This window comes from Chionomys nivalis, chromosome 12 (genome assembly GCF_950005125.1).
Source record: "Chionomys nivalis chromosome 12, mChiNiv1.1, whole genome shotgun sequence".
NCBI classification, from domain to species: domain Eukaryota; kingdom Metazoa; phylum Chordata; class Mammalia; order Rodentia; family Cricetidae; genus Chionomys; species Chionomys nivalis.
This window is the reverse complement of record NC_080097.1, coordinates 42981252-42997433: the sequence shown is the minus strand read 5'-3', so window position 1 is coordinate 42997433 and position 16182 is coordinate 42981252. Positions and strand designations below refer to the sequence as shown.

At 38.2% G+C, this 16182-nt stretch overlaps 1 protein-coding gene and 1 pseudogene across 2 annotated transcripts in view; both read right to left on the bottom strand.

Annotated features, from left to right (window-relative positions):
* Positions 1 to 4373, bottom strand: part of Xpo7 (exportin 7) — a 44742-nt gene extending 40369 nt beyond the window's left edge. For both annotated transcript variants that reach the window (XM_057785939.1, XM_057785940.1), the window contains exons 1-3: positions 4309 to 4373; positions 3657 to 3803; positions 656 to 749 (exon numbers count right to left, since the gene is read on the bottom strand). In XM_057785939.1, coding sequence (XP_057641922.1) covers positions 656 to 749; positions 3657 to 3803; positions 4309 to 4329 — 262 coding nt within the window. In that variant the 5' untranslated portion in view covers positions 4330 to 4373. The remainder of the gene's footprint in view (positions 1 to 655; positions 750 to 3656; positions 3804 to 4308) is intronic.
* An 11288-nt stretch (positions 4374 to 15661) lies between these two features.
* Positions 15662 to 15826, bottom strand: LOC130885399 (small nucleolar RNA SNORA70; annotated as a pseudogene).
* Between the last annotated feature and the right edge of the window lie 356 nt (positions 15827 to 16182).

The following is a 16182-nucleotide window of genomic DNA, read 5'->3' as shown; positions in this document are numbered from 1 at the left end:
AAATCATGATTTTCTTTTTTTAGGAAAAAGCTCTAAGACTTTGAATTTAAAATTTTACAACACCATAATGAAGAATCTGAAGTTATAGCAGCCTTAAATGTACTCTTAAATGACTAAATACTGCTGTATATGTAGAACTAAAAAATCCTCTAAAAACTTTTTTTCTAACCGGGTGGTGGTGGCGCACACCTTTAATCCCAGCACTTGGGAGGCAGAGGCAGGCGGATCTCTGTGAGTTCGAGGCCAGCCTAGTCTACAAGAGCTAGTTCCAGGACAGGCTCTAAAAACTACAGCGAAACCCTAACTTGAAAAACTGAAAAAAGAAAAAACAAACAAACCCAACTTTTTTCCTAAGGTATCAGTGACAAAAAGATGAAAGAGGCTGGGTGTGGTGGTGCATCACTATAAACCTAATAAGGTGTGAGGTGAGACAAGAGGAGTCGAGGTACACAGTGAGGCCCTATCTCCAAAACAAACTAAAAACAAAAAGTGAATAAAGAAACGTGTTAGCAACCAAAGGGATGGTTTACAGAACTCTAGGAAAAGCCTGAATCCTAGATACACTTAATCACATTCAACTATTTAACTATTTACTTACTATTAGCACATTATGAACCAGATTTCTTTAAGACAAAGCAGAAAGTTCTGTACTTACGAATATCTATCCGCTGTTCCAATGGTAGTGGGTTGTTTGTTCGTGACACAAGCTTGGTAAGGCATGTAGCTGCTAGCAACTGGGAGTAGGATGACTGGAAAAAGAGTGGAAAAAACAGTGAACATTGAGTGTACCGGATAATCAGCTGCAGGTTTTTGTTTCGAGATGTTTTAATGTTTCACAAAGTTTCACCTTGGGACATTTCTGCAGTATTGAATCAGAATAAAAAGAAAACAACTATTGGACAGAATAGTCCGCTACACTGCATAGTTCATATGTCCATCAGCATTGATCTGGGGGAATGCATATGATAGCTTTACAGTAAACTTCAAAAAACTATTGCTGAGAAAAACTATGTCCTAATAACGGAGTATTATCTTACTCTCCAGTGAAGCTTTTAAAGAATTTTAGATTAAGAGCATTAAAACATCCCAACTGGTCATAACATGAAGAGGAATCATGTATGGTGACCTTATATAAAATCATGCAACAGGAACAGATTCAGAACCATTGAAAATAATCTAAGCTAAGGGTCAAAAATAATTGTCCATGAAACTAAGTCTTAAAGACATCCATTCATGTTAGTATTTTTATATAACACTACCAGGCAGAAAAAGATTCTTAAGACTAAGAAAAAAATTGTTGGTGGTGTACCCCTGCAATCCTAGCACTCAGGAGGCTGAGGCAGAAGGACAGTTGTGAGTTCAAAATAGCTAAATGCTATAGACATGGAGACCCTATCTCAAAAACAGCAAAACGAGTAAAACAACAGAAAAAATGTTACAAAAATGACTTGGATGTGATTTGAACTCATATACTTGAACACAGTTTACTGTAAAGTTTTATTCATAATTTTAATAGATTTGCCAAATCACTGAGAAGTCTGCACAAATTAAATACAAGGAATCCAACATTACAGTTTTCATTCCACTTCTGTCTATGTTGTTAACTGTCAGTGAGAAACTAGAGTCAACAGTTCAGAGTGCATGTGGGCTCTGGGAGCAAGGAAGGAAAGAGCTGGTTGTACTGTCTCCCGAGACATGTGCTCCATACCAGTTCACAGTGACTACAAGAAAATGCAGATGCTATGTGCAAAAAGCTTCAGTCAGACCAGTATTCACTCTGACATCACTTTGTAATCTTCAAATATTTAGAAAAAGGGTTAGATCTGTCAGGAAAAAATCCTAGGACGAGTGGCTCTGATGGCACAAAGAAATACAATTAGGTCAGATCAAACCAAATTAAAATGCCCATCGTTTTATTAAATACAGTGCTGAGTGCATGGCGGGGAGACAGGAAAGCGAGGAGCACATGCAAACCTGGAACCCCGTGTTTCTCCTCTGGGAACCCACCTAAATATCCTGTGGGAGTGGTCCTGACTTCTCCCTGGCATTGGATTTGGAGTCCAGACCAAAGCAACTCCCAGGCCAGGGGGCTGGGATGGGTGCCAGGGGCTGGGGCTATGCTCTAGACTTAACAGATCCCTGAACTGAAGGTTGTTTGAAAAAGGATGATTTTAACCAACTATAATTTAATTATTACATTAACATTTTGACAATACTAATGACAACTAAACAGTAAGTCAATTAAAATTTTATTTTCAACAAATTAGCCATTTCACATTTTTATGTTCTTTTTGGCTTGAAGATATTTTTTAGAAGTAAATTATTATTACTTTGGATTTTTTTTTTTTATTTTTTGAGACAGGGTCTAACTTTATTGCCAAAGTTGGCCTTGAACTCACGGCAATTATCTCACTGCTATGATTACTGGAGGCATGAGCTACTCACTGCCCCTGAAGTATTTATAATAAAATTTTTAGGGATACACTTTTGTTCAGAAAACAATATTGCACCATCATTTCTATTTCCACCTCCACCAGGCTCACAATAAAACAGCTATTGTTTGTATCTTTTCTTAGTTTCTTCCCTTTTATCTGTGGAAAAGATAATACAGGTATGCATATCTAGAAAGAAAAGCAGGACTCAACTGGGTGTGGCAGCACGTGCCTTTAATCCCAGCACTTGGGAGGCAGAAGTAGGCGGATTTCTGACTTTAGATAGTATGCTAAAAAAAAAAAAAAAAAAAAAAAAAAAAAAAAGGATAGCCAAGGCTACAAGAGAAAAACAAAACAAAAAATTTAAGTTATGCTGTTCCTTTGTCTAAGGAAAATCAGGCCAGGTGTTGACTCCCCTAAAGCTGAAGTTTACTGGTATTTGAGAGCTACATGACATGGGTGCTGGGAAGCAAGCTCTGGGTCTTTTTCAAGAATAGTTTATGCTCTTAACCACTGATCCATCTCTTCAGCCTCAGTTGTCAGGGATTCTAATTCTAAAACCTAAACTTCCTAGGTAGACGTGGTCACACTTTAAATTAGCGTGGGAGCCAGATGCAGTAGGATCAGGAGTTCAGCTACGTAGCAAGTTTGTGGCTACCCTATATTGTTTTGAGACTGCCTCAAAAAACTAACAAAACAACACTTTAATTTCCACTGTCGGGCTGGAGAGATGGCTCAGTGGTTAAGAGCATTGCCTGCTCTTCCAAAGGTCCTGAGTTCAATTCCCGGCAACCACATGCTGGCTCACAACCATCTGTAATGAGGTCTGGTGCCCTCTTCTGACCTGCAGACATACACACAGATAGAATATTGTATACATAATAAATAAATAAATATTTGAAAAAAAAATTCCACTGTCATGGTCATGTGTCCTTAGATCTGTGCAGTAAGAGCTGAGGAGAACAGTTTGTACAACAAGGACTTATGTACTCCCTTATATCCTACAAGGGACAGGAAGTGACACTGAAGCATAAAATCTGCTGCAGGACAGAAATATATGTGTAAAGAGTTTATCAATTTGATTGATACAATAGTGTTCAAGACTAAAATGGATACAGATACCGTTAGACTCAGCAGAGACTATCCCAGTCTGTCCCTAAAGTTAGAACCAGAGCATTTTACTTAATTCTTGTTACCCTTTAGGACTTGTTAACGCTTACGTACACTTCCCCTCTCGAGGAGCAGCTGGCACTTGCTCAGGCAATCAGGGCTGTTGGTGAATTCAACCAAGGCTTTCTCCGCCTGCAGTCGAGTGGTTGTATCTGTTGTTTCATACAACTGTTTGCACAGATTCTCTAGTTGGGCCAGGCTCTGGAAAAGTTCAGTCAGTAAGAAATGTCAGTCTAGGCAATCACCTATCCATTGCACTCTCACTTGGAATTCCTGGACAGAGATAGCAATGCTCAGCGAAGCAATAACTGCCACTCATCAGATCAAGTAACCTTTATTTTAAACCATGTAGCTCTATTTGAAGCATTAGAAAACAAAATGATATAACGCCTAGAGTACCTATACAGTTGAGACATTCCTCTGGGAAATAAACACAAATGACATACTTTCCCTTGTAAATACATACTTCCTAAGTTCTTCCAAAAAAATTTCAAACAAAAATTCAAAACTTTATTTTGTCACCAATTGTAGAAGGGGAATTGCTGCTAAAATCAAGCACATAAGACACAATTTAAATGCAACACAGAACTTTACATGGTTTTAAATATTTTCCTTTTGAGCAATAGTTGCTAGCTTGCAGCTACTTATATGGATAAAGACATCACCCCTAAAAAGTTTCTAGAATATTTGAGAATACGGTACACACCTTTCTCCCTGAGTCCCGCATGTCTCAAGTGCAGCACACAGTCTTCTGATAGATTTAAATTCTTGCTTCAGTTCAACATTTAAAGTGAAAGGGTCAAAATAAATTCAACCCTAGCATCTGCTTTCTTGGAGATAAGACAAGGGAAACGCCCCCAAACAAACCCGTCTCTCCAAATCTTGAACCAGTTCCAGAGAGGCAGAAGTTTGGGCGTGTGCTTTGTTTACAACCAAAGGGAAGCAAACAAATCTACTTCCACTCTACTTGTGCTCAAGGAAAAATTGAAAACTAGTTAAAACCACACTTAATTACCTTCTTTCACTGCCTGAAAACAGCAAACGTGTAAGTCTTTAACAACGAATGGTTTGGACTTTAAGAACTTTCAACAGTAGTAAGGCATGGGTTAAGCAGTTTCAGAAACCTGGCTATTAGAAGTGATCACTCAGACAAGAATAAAAATAGTGATATTGAAACAAGGTGTGGAAATTGCCTGAAATGCCTGCCCAAAGGCTTTTTAAGGAATGAAAAGCCTTTGGGCAGGATTCCTATTTCATTCAATGTGATGAATAAATTCTTACCATCAAACAAATGGCAACGAAGGTAGACACCAGCATCACTCCAGGAAACCCTCAAAGGGTAAAACACCATCATTCATCCTCAAAAGGGAGGAAACAAGTGTCTTGGGTCTCAGTGAGGCTCACTTGTTTCTGACTTCCAGCTACTTCTCTCTAGCTTCAGCCCAAAGCAGAGACATTTGTAGCTGTGAAGTCAGATCGAAGTCTAAAGTTCTAAGATCCCATGATCCCCATTCTACATGGCTCACAAACACAGAGACAGAGGAGATATCTAACTGTATATATGCCACAAAACACTTAGGAATGTCATTGCATGCTTGTCAGTACTGACAACGAAATCAGTTTATTTATAAATTATTTATAAATTCCCACATTCTTTTTTTTTTCTTTTTCTTTTTTGAGACAGGGTTTCTACAGAGCCCTGGTTGCCCTGAAATTCTCTAAGTAAATCAGGCTGGCCTCGAACTCAGAGATTCACCTGTACATGTGCCATCCTACTCAGGTAATCCACACATTTTAAAATAAAAGATAAAGTCTCCTTCACAAGGTTTTGTTTCAATATCAGACTTCAATTTCCTCATGTAAAATGATTCCCTTATAACAAAAGGAACAAATTATTTAAAACAGGCAACAAGGACACCATTACTGAAAAGGAAAGTGTGGCTTTAAATGTGGTATTAGGTAAATGTACACACTCTGAACAGATACCCTCTAACTAGACTTGCAGCTGCTTAAGGTATAATGAGGCTCCTTAAGGTCTGATCAATCAGTTCTAATAGCTTCCCCACATCAACTCTTCTTTATGCTTATTTCAACAAAGTTGTTCATGCTAGGATGGCTAAGCATCCCTTATTACCAAATTCAACAACAGTTCATGGCTGCTGTTTTGGTTTGCTAACTTAGCAGATAAAACACACTGAGGAATAAGACTGGTAATGAATGAATCTTCAGTTCATGAAATAAGGCTGATTAAAAACAACAAAACCAAAACTGAAGTCTGAAGAACGACAGCTCCACCTCTATGTTTCCAGAACAAACGGTTAACAGTTTGATCCCAAAAAATCAGTGGCAGTGTCTTAAAAACACAGGGCTAACAGTCACTTTTCTATGTTGGCCCAAGTACCCAGAGAAGGCAAAAGGAATGAGGCATGTAAGGTCTTCTGTTCCTAGTGTTTCTACAGCAAATCTAACAGCTAGGATGACTTTAAGTCTCTTGCTTTTACATAACCTAAAATAACTTATCTTATTAATATTTGATTAGCTATCAGAGCTTCTACTTCCAACTTGAAGCGGCAACAACCCACCACGGCAGGAGAACCGATGGTCACCTCCTCCCTACTGCTACATGGTATGATGCTGCTCTTGTCACAAAACAAGCCTCCAGATGTAAAGACTATTTTCTGTTCCTGAAACTGTCATGCCTATAGTCCACATAGCAACCTCTATCTGCTGCCACCGAAATGGAAAAGCAGTTACAAAATAGAAGATAATCTTCAAACTAGCAAAATACTGCTTTATTACAAGAACCTCAGACCATTAACCCTAGCCTAGAACCAGTCTGATTTTGCCAATAGTCACATGTTAAAAAATTACCTACATACACGCTTATGTGTATACACACATATAAAATACAAACTATAAAATGTTGCCCAATTATGCACATTTCAACAAAAGAACTACTGCTGAGACCACAGACCTCACAGTGTGATGAATTAGTTGAAGAGCTGATTCTACACAAGGAAAATAATTTTGTTTGTACACTGGATACTGTATTACACCACAAAGCAGAAATAGCTTGGAATGTATCTTTTTTTTTTTTTTTTTTTGGTTTTTCGAGACAAGGTTTTTCAGTGTAGCTTTGGAGCCTGTCCTGGCACTAGCTATTGTAGACCAGGCTAGCCTCGAACTCACAGAGATCCACCTGCATCTGCCTCCTGAGTGCTGGGATTAAAGGTGTGAGCCACCACCGCCTGGCTTTGGGATGTATCTTAATTAGTTTGTATATTATTGGTTTTCAAATACCTAACAGTTAAAAGCCTCACTGCTTTAAAAATCTACTTTGGAGATTTCCACTCACAGATTAGGATTTTTTTTTTTTGGAAGTGCTCAATACTTTTCCATTAATTAAATGTAAGTATTAAGTGGAAACAAGCATAACCCATGAATCAGACCTGTAGGTGTTTTTTTGAGTGTATCTTTGACCTGACTGCTGTCTGATAGAAGCCACCATGACATTACAAAACAAAGGTGTAGGACACTAGTCTTAATGGGAAAACAAATAAACAAATAAGCAAACAAACCAAAACCAGAGAGAATTTATTAGTAGTCAAACTTTCATAATTAGGATGTTTTAATTATAAAAAAGAATTGGTGGAAAAAAATTAAGCCATGTCCAATCCATTTAGATCCTCCTCACTAGCATTCTGCACACTACAAAACATTAGTGTCAGGGATATTAAAAGAGAGGATACTGAACTTCTGCCAGAAAATGGGATACCTGGAGACTTATAAAGTAAATGGGATAGATGGACAAGAAAAAATAGAGTCAAGATGGTATCTTATTGTTAATGAGTTATCCAGTCAACACAAGAATAACTAAAGAACTCTTAAAAACTGGCAATTATTATTGATAGGTTAAAAGAACAGAAGGTCAGCAAGATGGCAGATAAAGGTGCCTGCCATGCAAGCTGATGTTGATATCCATTACAACAAACCTGTTCACTCTAGGATGGCTAGGCATCTGTCATATTAAACCCACAGATCCCCAGATTCCACACAAAAGTGTAAGGAAAGAACAGATTCTACAAAGATGTCCTCTGCCCTCAACACACTCACTATGGCACATGTGCACGAACAAACACACACACCAAACAGCAAAATAGAAGTATATTGTCATTTGTATGTTTATTATATAAGAAAATCTGAATCTAATCTAAAGTTAGTTAAAAATTTAATCTAAAGTTAGTTACAACCGAGAAATGAGATTATGGGAGATTTGAAACTTCTGTAATTTGAATAATGTGAAGACTAGACTTTAAAAACTACATTAATTTACTTATGCGTGTGAACTTGCTGTGGCCCGAGTGAAGAGAAGGACAACCTCACCTGCAGGACTTTGAGCCTTCCACCACTTGGGACCCAGTTAGAGAATGTAGGCTGTCAGACTCGGTGGTAAGTACCTCTATCTACTAAGCCATCTTGCGGGCCCTTGAATTTTTTCTTTTTCAATAGAGAAAACAGAGACTTCTATGAAGCCTTGATTGGCCTGGAACTCGCTATGCAGACCAGGCTGGCCTCAAACTTGCCTCTTCACTCAAGTACTGGAATTACAGGAGTGAGTAATTATACTTTGCTTATATCTTAAATTAAAAAAATATTATTTATGTGTACGTGCCTAAGTGAGTTTATGAACATCATATTTGTATGGGTGCCCACAGAGGCAAAAGAGTATAGTATTGGATTCCCTGAAAGCACACTTATAGATGGCAGCTACCCACATGATTTGGAACTAGGAACGGAACCTAGCTAGGTCCTATGGAAGAGCAATAAGTACTCTTACCCAATGAACCATCTCTCCAGTCTCATGATTTGAAGTTTTAACTACAACTATGTGGGAAGAGAAGGTGTCCAAGGTTATACAGAGAAACCCTGTCTTGAAGAAAAAAAAAAGTCCTGGCCCAAAGCTACGGACTAAAATCTAAGGAATATTTTATTTTTAATTATGTGTATATGTGTGTATCTGTGCACATTAATGCAGGTGCCCACAAGGACCAAAAGTGGGCACCAGATCTTCTAGGGCTAGAGTTATAGGCAGTTATAAACTGTCCTATGTGGGTGCTGGGAACTCAACTCCAGTTTTCAGTAACAGAAGTATGCTGTTTTTATTTCTTTAGTTTTGGTTTTTCCAGTTAGGGTTTCTCTGTGTAGCCCTGACTGACTTGTCTCTGTGGACCAGGATAGCCTCAAACTCAAGAGATCAGCTTGCCTCTGCCTCCCAAGTGCTGGGATTAAAGGCATGTGCCACCATATCCCAAACAGCATGCATTTTTAACTTCAGGCGTCTCTCCAGCCCCCATATCAAAGTTTATAATCCTTTTTAAGCAGGAAAAGAAAAAAACCCGTATCTTCTCCTGAGTAAATGGAGCATGGGGTCAAGAGGAGAAGGGGAGAGGAAGGAAGGGAGGGGAGCGGAGTAGAGAAAAATGTATAGTGTAATAAAAACAAACAAACAAAAAAAAAATCAAGAAAAAAACCCAAACCTTATCTTTATTTTAAAGACAATTCAAGCTGTTCTTTTTCTTTTCTTTTTCAAAATCAACTCCTTTAATTAGTAATGATCTTATTTAGTTAATTAGGAACAAAGACTAACTATGAAGTCCTGCGTCTGCTTCCAGAATCTTGGGATTACAAGCGTGTGCCACCAAGCCTGGCGGTAATAATTTATTAATAGTGATCAGCAAGTCTTTTCCAGAAGTTAATTAAAAATTGTATTTGTAACTAGTTTTTATTTTGTTCTTAATATTGGTGGTTTTGACTTGTGTTGGTCTGGATGGCCTGGAACTCACAAAGATCTGTCTGCCTTGGCCTCCCAACTATTGGAATTAAAAGCATGTGCCACCAAGCCTAGCAACTACTGGTAGTTTAAATGAGCAGATACCCCCCCCCCAAAAAAACCCAAATGTCAAAAATCAAAACCAAACACTTAAAGTTTCTTCCTATTTATAAAATTAACAGAAGTTAATCTTTTGAAGCTAAAGCCAGCTTGGTTTTATACATTTAATTTGATTTATTTACATATTACCAGTCAAGTTTTCATTAGTTATTTCAGAAAGGCTTATTACACTGGAGTCAATAGTCAGTATGAGAATTACTCTGAATGTTTACATATGCAAATAATTCATTTTTTAAAAGTTAGTTTAAGAAAAATGTTTATGAAACCAATACACATTAGACATTAATATGTGTTTCAGAGGGCATCCAAACAGCCAACAGCCAAAGATTTGTAATCTCTGGCATCTCCAGAATAGGAGTTCAAATCACAAAGACACTCAATAGAACTGGCTAAAATGGAAAAGCTAAGGTCACTGTTGGGCTGCACTTCAAGTAGACTCACACACTGTTAGGTTGAGCTGATTCAAACATGCTAAAAACCTGGTGGTGTCTGTTACTGTTCAACTTCCAATACCATAAATGGAATGGTTCCCAAATGGAAAACCAAATGCATTGAAAGTAGTATGGGTAAATATTCTGCTTCCTAGTCTGGGTGCAGGCTATCCATGAATGTCTACTTCAACTGATGGAGATGTGTACTTATAATTTTTGCAGTTTTCTGAATGCACAGACAAACGACACAGCCCTCCCCAACTCTCCAAGTATTTGTTCTGTCCATTGCTTTCTTATGGCAATGGGCGAGTGTTCATCAATGCCCTGAACTACACTGGAGACTAGTTACATTCAGTCATGCTACTGTAACTAGGCCTCCAATTTGCTCAGCAAATAACTAAGGCAAGGTTTCTGGATGCACTTGAGGACATCATACTTAAAGAGTATTGAGAAGGAAACATTTTTTTGCAGGTGCTGTGTAATGTCTACTGACTTAAAGCAAGATAAAATGCAAACTTCAGCATGTGATACTGTTCTGCAGAGGGCTGCATGCATTAGATAAGGATAGTAAGAGTGCCACCGCCTGAGACTGCAAAATTCCATACTGACTCAAAATATGAATCAATTCTAACATAGTAAACACACATGATCTTTTTGTATTGTAATAATGTAGCCAAAACATGTTAAATTATTTTATGAGATAAACAGTTTGACATTTAATGTTCTTTTTAATTATATATTTACCACATCAGCATTCAATTAATCTGTCACTAGAAGTTGGCTTAAGTTCCTTGTCACAGAACAGAGGCCTACAAGTTGCAGCATTTAGATTTATTTACAAAAAGAGGTTTCACACAGACAGTCTGAAATGACCTGGAGACATTTCTGGTTCTGGCCTTGCAGAGCAGGTTTAAAGTTTGAAAACTGCTGAACACTATCTGGTTTTCCAGCTTTCCACAAAAAAATTTAGCAAGTGAGGAAACACTGGCTCTTAGCCTCCTGCTGCCAAGAAGGAAGAGCTTCCCGGGGGGCATGCTCCTATACTTCTCTCCAAGACCTGGCTCGTTCCCTGTGCCTACTGTAAATCCTGACTTAAGTGGTTCACCACAGGATGACAGATGGAACGATCCTGATCGCACAATAGACTTTGGCTTAGCTTTGGTTATAACTCTGACAAATTTTGTTAGCAGTCCTTTGAACATAAAACTTAGGTAGAAAAGAATGACTCTAAATGTCAAACAGCTTGGATACTGAATTCGTAACCATGTGACTGGACAAGTTAATTACAGGAGCTTATTTCCCATGGAAGTGAGTAGATTTAATTATATGAGTAGTTTTTGTTGTTTTGTTTGTTTGTTTGTTTGGAGGGGGTGGTTGAGATAGGGTTTCTCTGTAGCCCTGGCTGTCCTGGAACTCACTCTGTAGTCCAGGCTGGCCTCAAACTCAGAGATCCACCAGCCTCTGTCTCCCAAGTGCTTGCTGTCTCTCCTATCAACTCCATTTACAACTTTTAAAGTTCTTTTTGTCTCTCAAAAACAAATTTTGGGGCTGGAGAGATGGCTCAGAGGTTAAGAGCATTGCCTGCTCTTCCAAAGGTCCTGAGTTCAATTCCCAGCAACCACATGGTGGCTCTCAACCATCTGTAATGGGGTCTGGTGCCCTCTTCTGGCCTTCAGGCATACACACAGACAGAATATTGTATACATAATAAATAAATAAATAATTAAAAAAAAACAAACAAATTTTGACTTTCAAAGTCCAGAGAGTAATAACAAAAACCAAAAAAGACAAAAACAAAACCAAGGAACACAAACACGTCCCTCAAACCACAAATATGAAAATAAAAATATATAAGAAAAAGACCAAAAGCAAAAAACAAAAACAAAAAAATCCAAAACAAAATGAGACAAAAAATATCAAATAATAATGAGTTCATTTTGCATTGGTCAACTAACTATTCCTGTGCACATGGGCCTACCCTGAGGTGTGGTTAAAAGATCCAGTGAGACATCACTGGAAACAACAGTGTACACTGCTATGAAAATAGAAAAGCAAAAAAATTAAATAAATAAATAAATAAAAAAATAAAAAAAAAAAGAAGTATGTAAGTCAAGCAGGTCACCCCAAGAAAGGAAGCAGTCACCTAAATTATCTGGGAGTCCAAACCTGCAGTTTAAAACAACCACATAAATACATTTTCCTGCTATTTTACCATTTGTTATGGTTTGAGTGTGCAAAGCTCCCCGTATCTCATGTGCTTGAACACTTGATCCTCAACTGGAAACACTGGTTTGGGAGGTTATGGAACTTTCTAGACATGGCCCACAATGGTATATGGTCATAGAAGCTAAACTCATGATTAGAGGCTGAAGTCTTTTACTTCTTGGTCAGCTGCCAAGAAATATGAACCAGTCACCGCATGTTCTACCAACACAGCCCAGAGATGCTCCCAAATACTATGCCCTCTCCACCACGATGGGATGTGAGACAGAATGAATACTTCTTTAAGTTGATTCTTTCGAGTGTTCTACAACAGCAACAAGCCACAACTAACAAATCAATCCTCTAAAACCTGTTTCTAAGCACAACTACAGGGAGAATGATAACAAGAACAAGGTGTCACCCCACATCTCTAACTAGGAAACTAGTGTGATATTATCTTGATATTATCAGATTTCAAAGAAACTTAATAGTGATCTTTATTATGTAGCAAGAATGGTTAAACAGTTGACTTTCAAAGTTCAGAAAGCGATAACCTATTGGTTAAGCATTAAAGGAGTCAAAGTGAGAATGTTACATAAACTTTTACATCAGGTAGACTTAGTTTTCAAGAGCTATTTGTTTTGAGTTATTAGGCAACTTACACTGTAATGGGATGCTATTGGGTAGTTCACACTGATGATTTTAAATCTATGCTTTTTTTTTTTTTTTTTTTTTTAAATGTGAAACAGGGTTTCTCTGTGTAGCCTGGCTGTCCTGCAGCTTGAAGACCAGGCTGGCCTCAAACTCCACATGCTTCTGTCTCCTGAGTACTGGGATTAAAGGTGTGTGTCACCACTGCCTGGCTTAAATCTATGCTTTTAATATTTTTTCGCATATTCAAACTTAAGAGTATTTTATGCAAAATTCTATTAAAATAGTAAAAGCTCAATCAATATATAAAATAAGCAAAGGGAGTGACCACACATCTCTGAGATCATTAATCATCAAGTCTCCTCACTGTGTTGGAATGACTAGAAAGAAAAATTTCAGAAAACTCCAGGGTCAAGTGTTTTCTTTTTCTCCCTCCCTCCCTTCATTTTTTTTTTTTTTTTTTTTTGAGATGGGTTTTCATCTATCTCAGGCTGGCTTTGGACTAACTATGTAGCCATGAATGAACCTGACTGATTCTTTTTACACTTCTAGTCCTTACAGTTTCTCTGATTAACTTAAAATACACTTACAAAGGGAATCAAACTTACTTGAAAAAATGAAAAGACTACCAATACATTGGAAGAAAAATCTTTGCAAAACCTGAAACCAGACTGATACTAGAAAAATATACAAAGACTGCTTAAAACACAACAATTCCTTTAAAATTCTCACCCCCCAAATAAGAAAACACCCCAATTATATAATCACAAAAAAGCTGGGCACAGTAGCTTGTACCTGTAATTCCACCACTTGAGAGGCTGAGGCAGGTGGACTGCCCTGAGTCTAAGGTCAGCCTGGGCAACAGAGTTTAACCCCGTCTCAACAAAACAAACAAAACAAAAACAAAAAACAAACAACCCCCCCAAACTCCCTAAACTAAACCAAACCAAAAACCTTCCCCAACAAAAATCCCCTGAAGATGAGAATAGCCACCTCACTAAATATACAGATGGCAGGTGAGTATGTGAAAAGCAGCTAACTTCAACATCACCTGGGTCCTGTCATTTAATGAGTAGTGAGCTACTGTCACACAAACATGGACAATACAGATGTTGGCAAAGACGTAAACAATAAAGACTGCTAGTGAGGGTGCACACCGGCACAGCCATTTTAGAGGGCACTTCGAAGATACCAACTGAGTTCCTTGGTATATACCTCTCAAAACTGAAAATTCATGTCTGCATCAAAACTTATACACAAACATTATATAACTTGAATTTATACAGTCAAAACTTGGATACAAAGACACTAAGAACTTAAGTAGACATAAAACCAAACTGGAAAAAAATGACATACTGAATGATTCCAATCCTGGGAAAGGCAAACACCACAGGGTAGAAAAAGTAAAGAAATAGATCAGGGTTGGAAGGATGAAGGAGAACAGAGGGGGTATTTAGAGCAGTGAAATGACTTGGTAAGAACAAATACATAATATCACAGCCTAGCTAAAACCCAAACATGCAGGCTGAAGAGATGGCTCGGAGGTTAAGAGCACTGGCTGCTCTTCCAGAGGTTCTGAGTTCAATTCCCAGCAACCACATGGTGGCTCACAACCATCTGTAATGAGATCTCATGCTCTTTTTTGGCCTGTAGGCATACATGTGGACAGAACACTGCCTACATAATAAACAAACAAACAAACAAACAAATAAATAAATCTTTTAAAAAAATAGCACTGGCTGCTTTTCCAGAGGTCCTGAGTTCAATTCAAACCATTCATAATGAGATCTGGTGCCCTCTTCTGGCCTGCAGGCATACACGCTGGCAGAACATTATATATAATAAATAAAAAAACAAAACAAAATAAAAACAAACAAAAAACCCCAAACATGCACAGAGCGGACATGAAAAAAGAGAGGAAAGTGTGGCGGACAGGGATGGGAGGGTATGTAGAGACTGTACTTACTCAAATTTTCAGTAAGGTTAAAAAATAACAATACAATTAAAAACAAATTTAACAGTGACAATAAAATTAAAAACAGGACTGGTAAGATGGCTTAGTGGGTAAAGGAACTACTCACTGGCAACCCTGATGACCTGAGTTCAATTTGTGGGAACCACACAGTGGAAGGAGAGAACCAACTCTTGGAAGTTGTCTTCTGACCCCTACACGTGTAAGTAACTCCCTAATAAATAAAGGTAATAAAAATAATGAAAAATGGGGGCTGGAGAGATGGCTCAGAGGTTAAGAGCATTGCCTGCTCTTCCAAAGGTCCTGAGTTCAATTCCCAGCAACCACATGGTGGCTCACAACCATCTGTAACGGGGCATACACACAGACAGAATATTGTATACATAATAAATAAATAAATTAAAAAAAAAATGAAAAATCCAGCCAGGAAGTGGTGGTGCATGCCTTTAATCCCAGCACTCGGAAGGCAGGTAGGCGAATCTCCGTAAAAATATCCAATAAAAAAATTCACAAACTCAAAATCATTATTGCTGAGATCTGCTTGCAAAAGATATGAAAGGATGTTACAGATTATTCACTTTTAGTGGGATATTAGAAACTATGAAATTCTTCTACATTTAAATATTGAAAAGTAATAATTTGACTTAAGGTAAACTAAAAAAAAATACATCCACCCTTACAATTTCCTAGTTAGACGATCCAGGAAGTAAACCAGACAATGGTATTTTGAAACGTGGATGGCCATGATGATCTGGCCAGTGTGAGCCCTGGCCACTGCCCTGGGCTTCCCAAAGGCAGATGTACTCTGGACTGAGGACAGCACCGGGATCAGAGGCATGAACAGCACCCAGATAATTGTCTCCAAGGCTCCTGACGACAGCTCATGTAGGCAATGGGGTACATATACGGGTACAGCCCATGTAGGCAACATGGTACACACACTCCCAAGGAGGCTGCTGTTAATAGCCTCACAAGGCTGCTACGGAGAAAGGATCCTGGTTGGTTTAAGTGGTTGAGCGAATATCTTTTTTAAAATTTCTGTTTTGTATGTATAGTTGGAAGAGCGTGGGGGCTCACTAGGAGCTGGAGTCAGAGGTAGTTCAATGTGGGTGTTGGGAATCAAACTTAGGTTCCCTACAAGCAGTACATGCTTTCAACTGCTGAGCCATCTCTCTAGACCCACTAGTGTTTTCATTAATAAACTTGTTGCAGGAAATGACTAAAGGTAATCTTCCATTTTTTTACTTCCTAAACTGGCATTATGCTCTTTGAACTAATCCTCATAAAGAATGTGTCTGACATGCTAGGAGGTGACAATATGAGGACGGGACTGGACAATTTTTACTTAAGTCTGATTAGAATGGGTTGGATTGT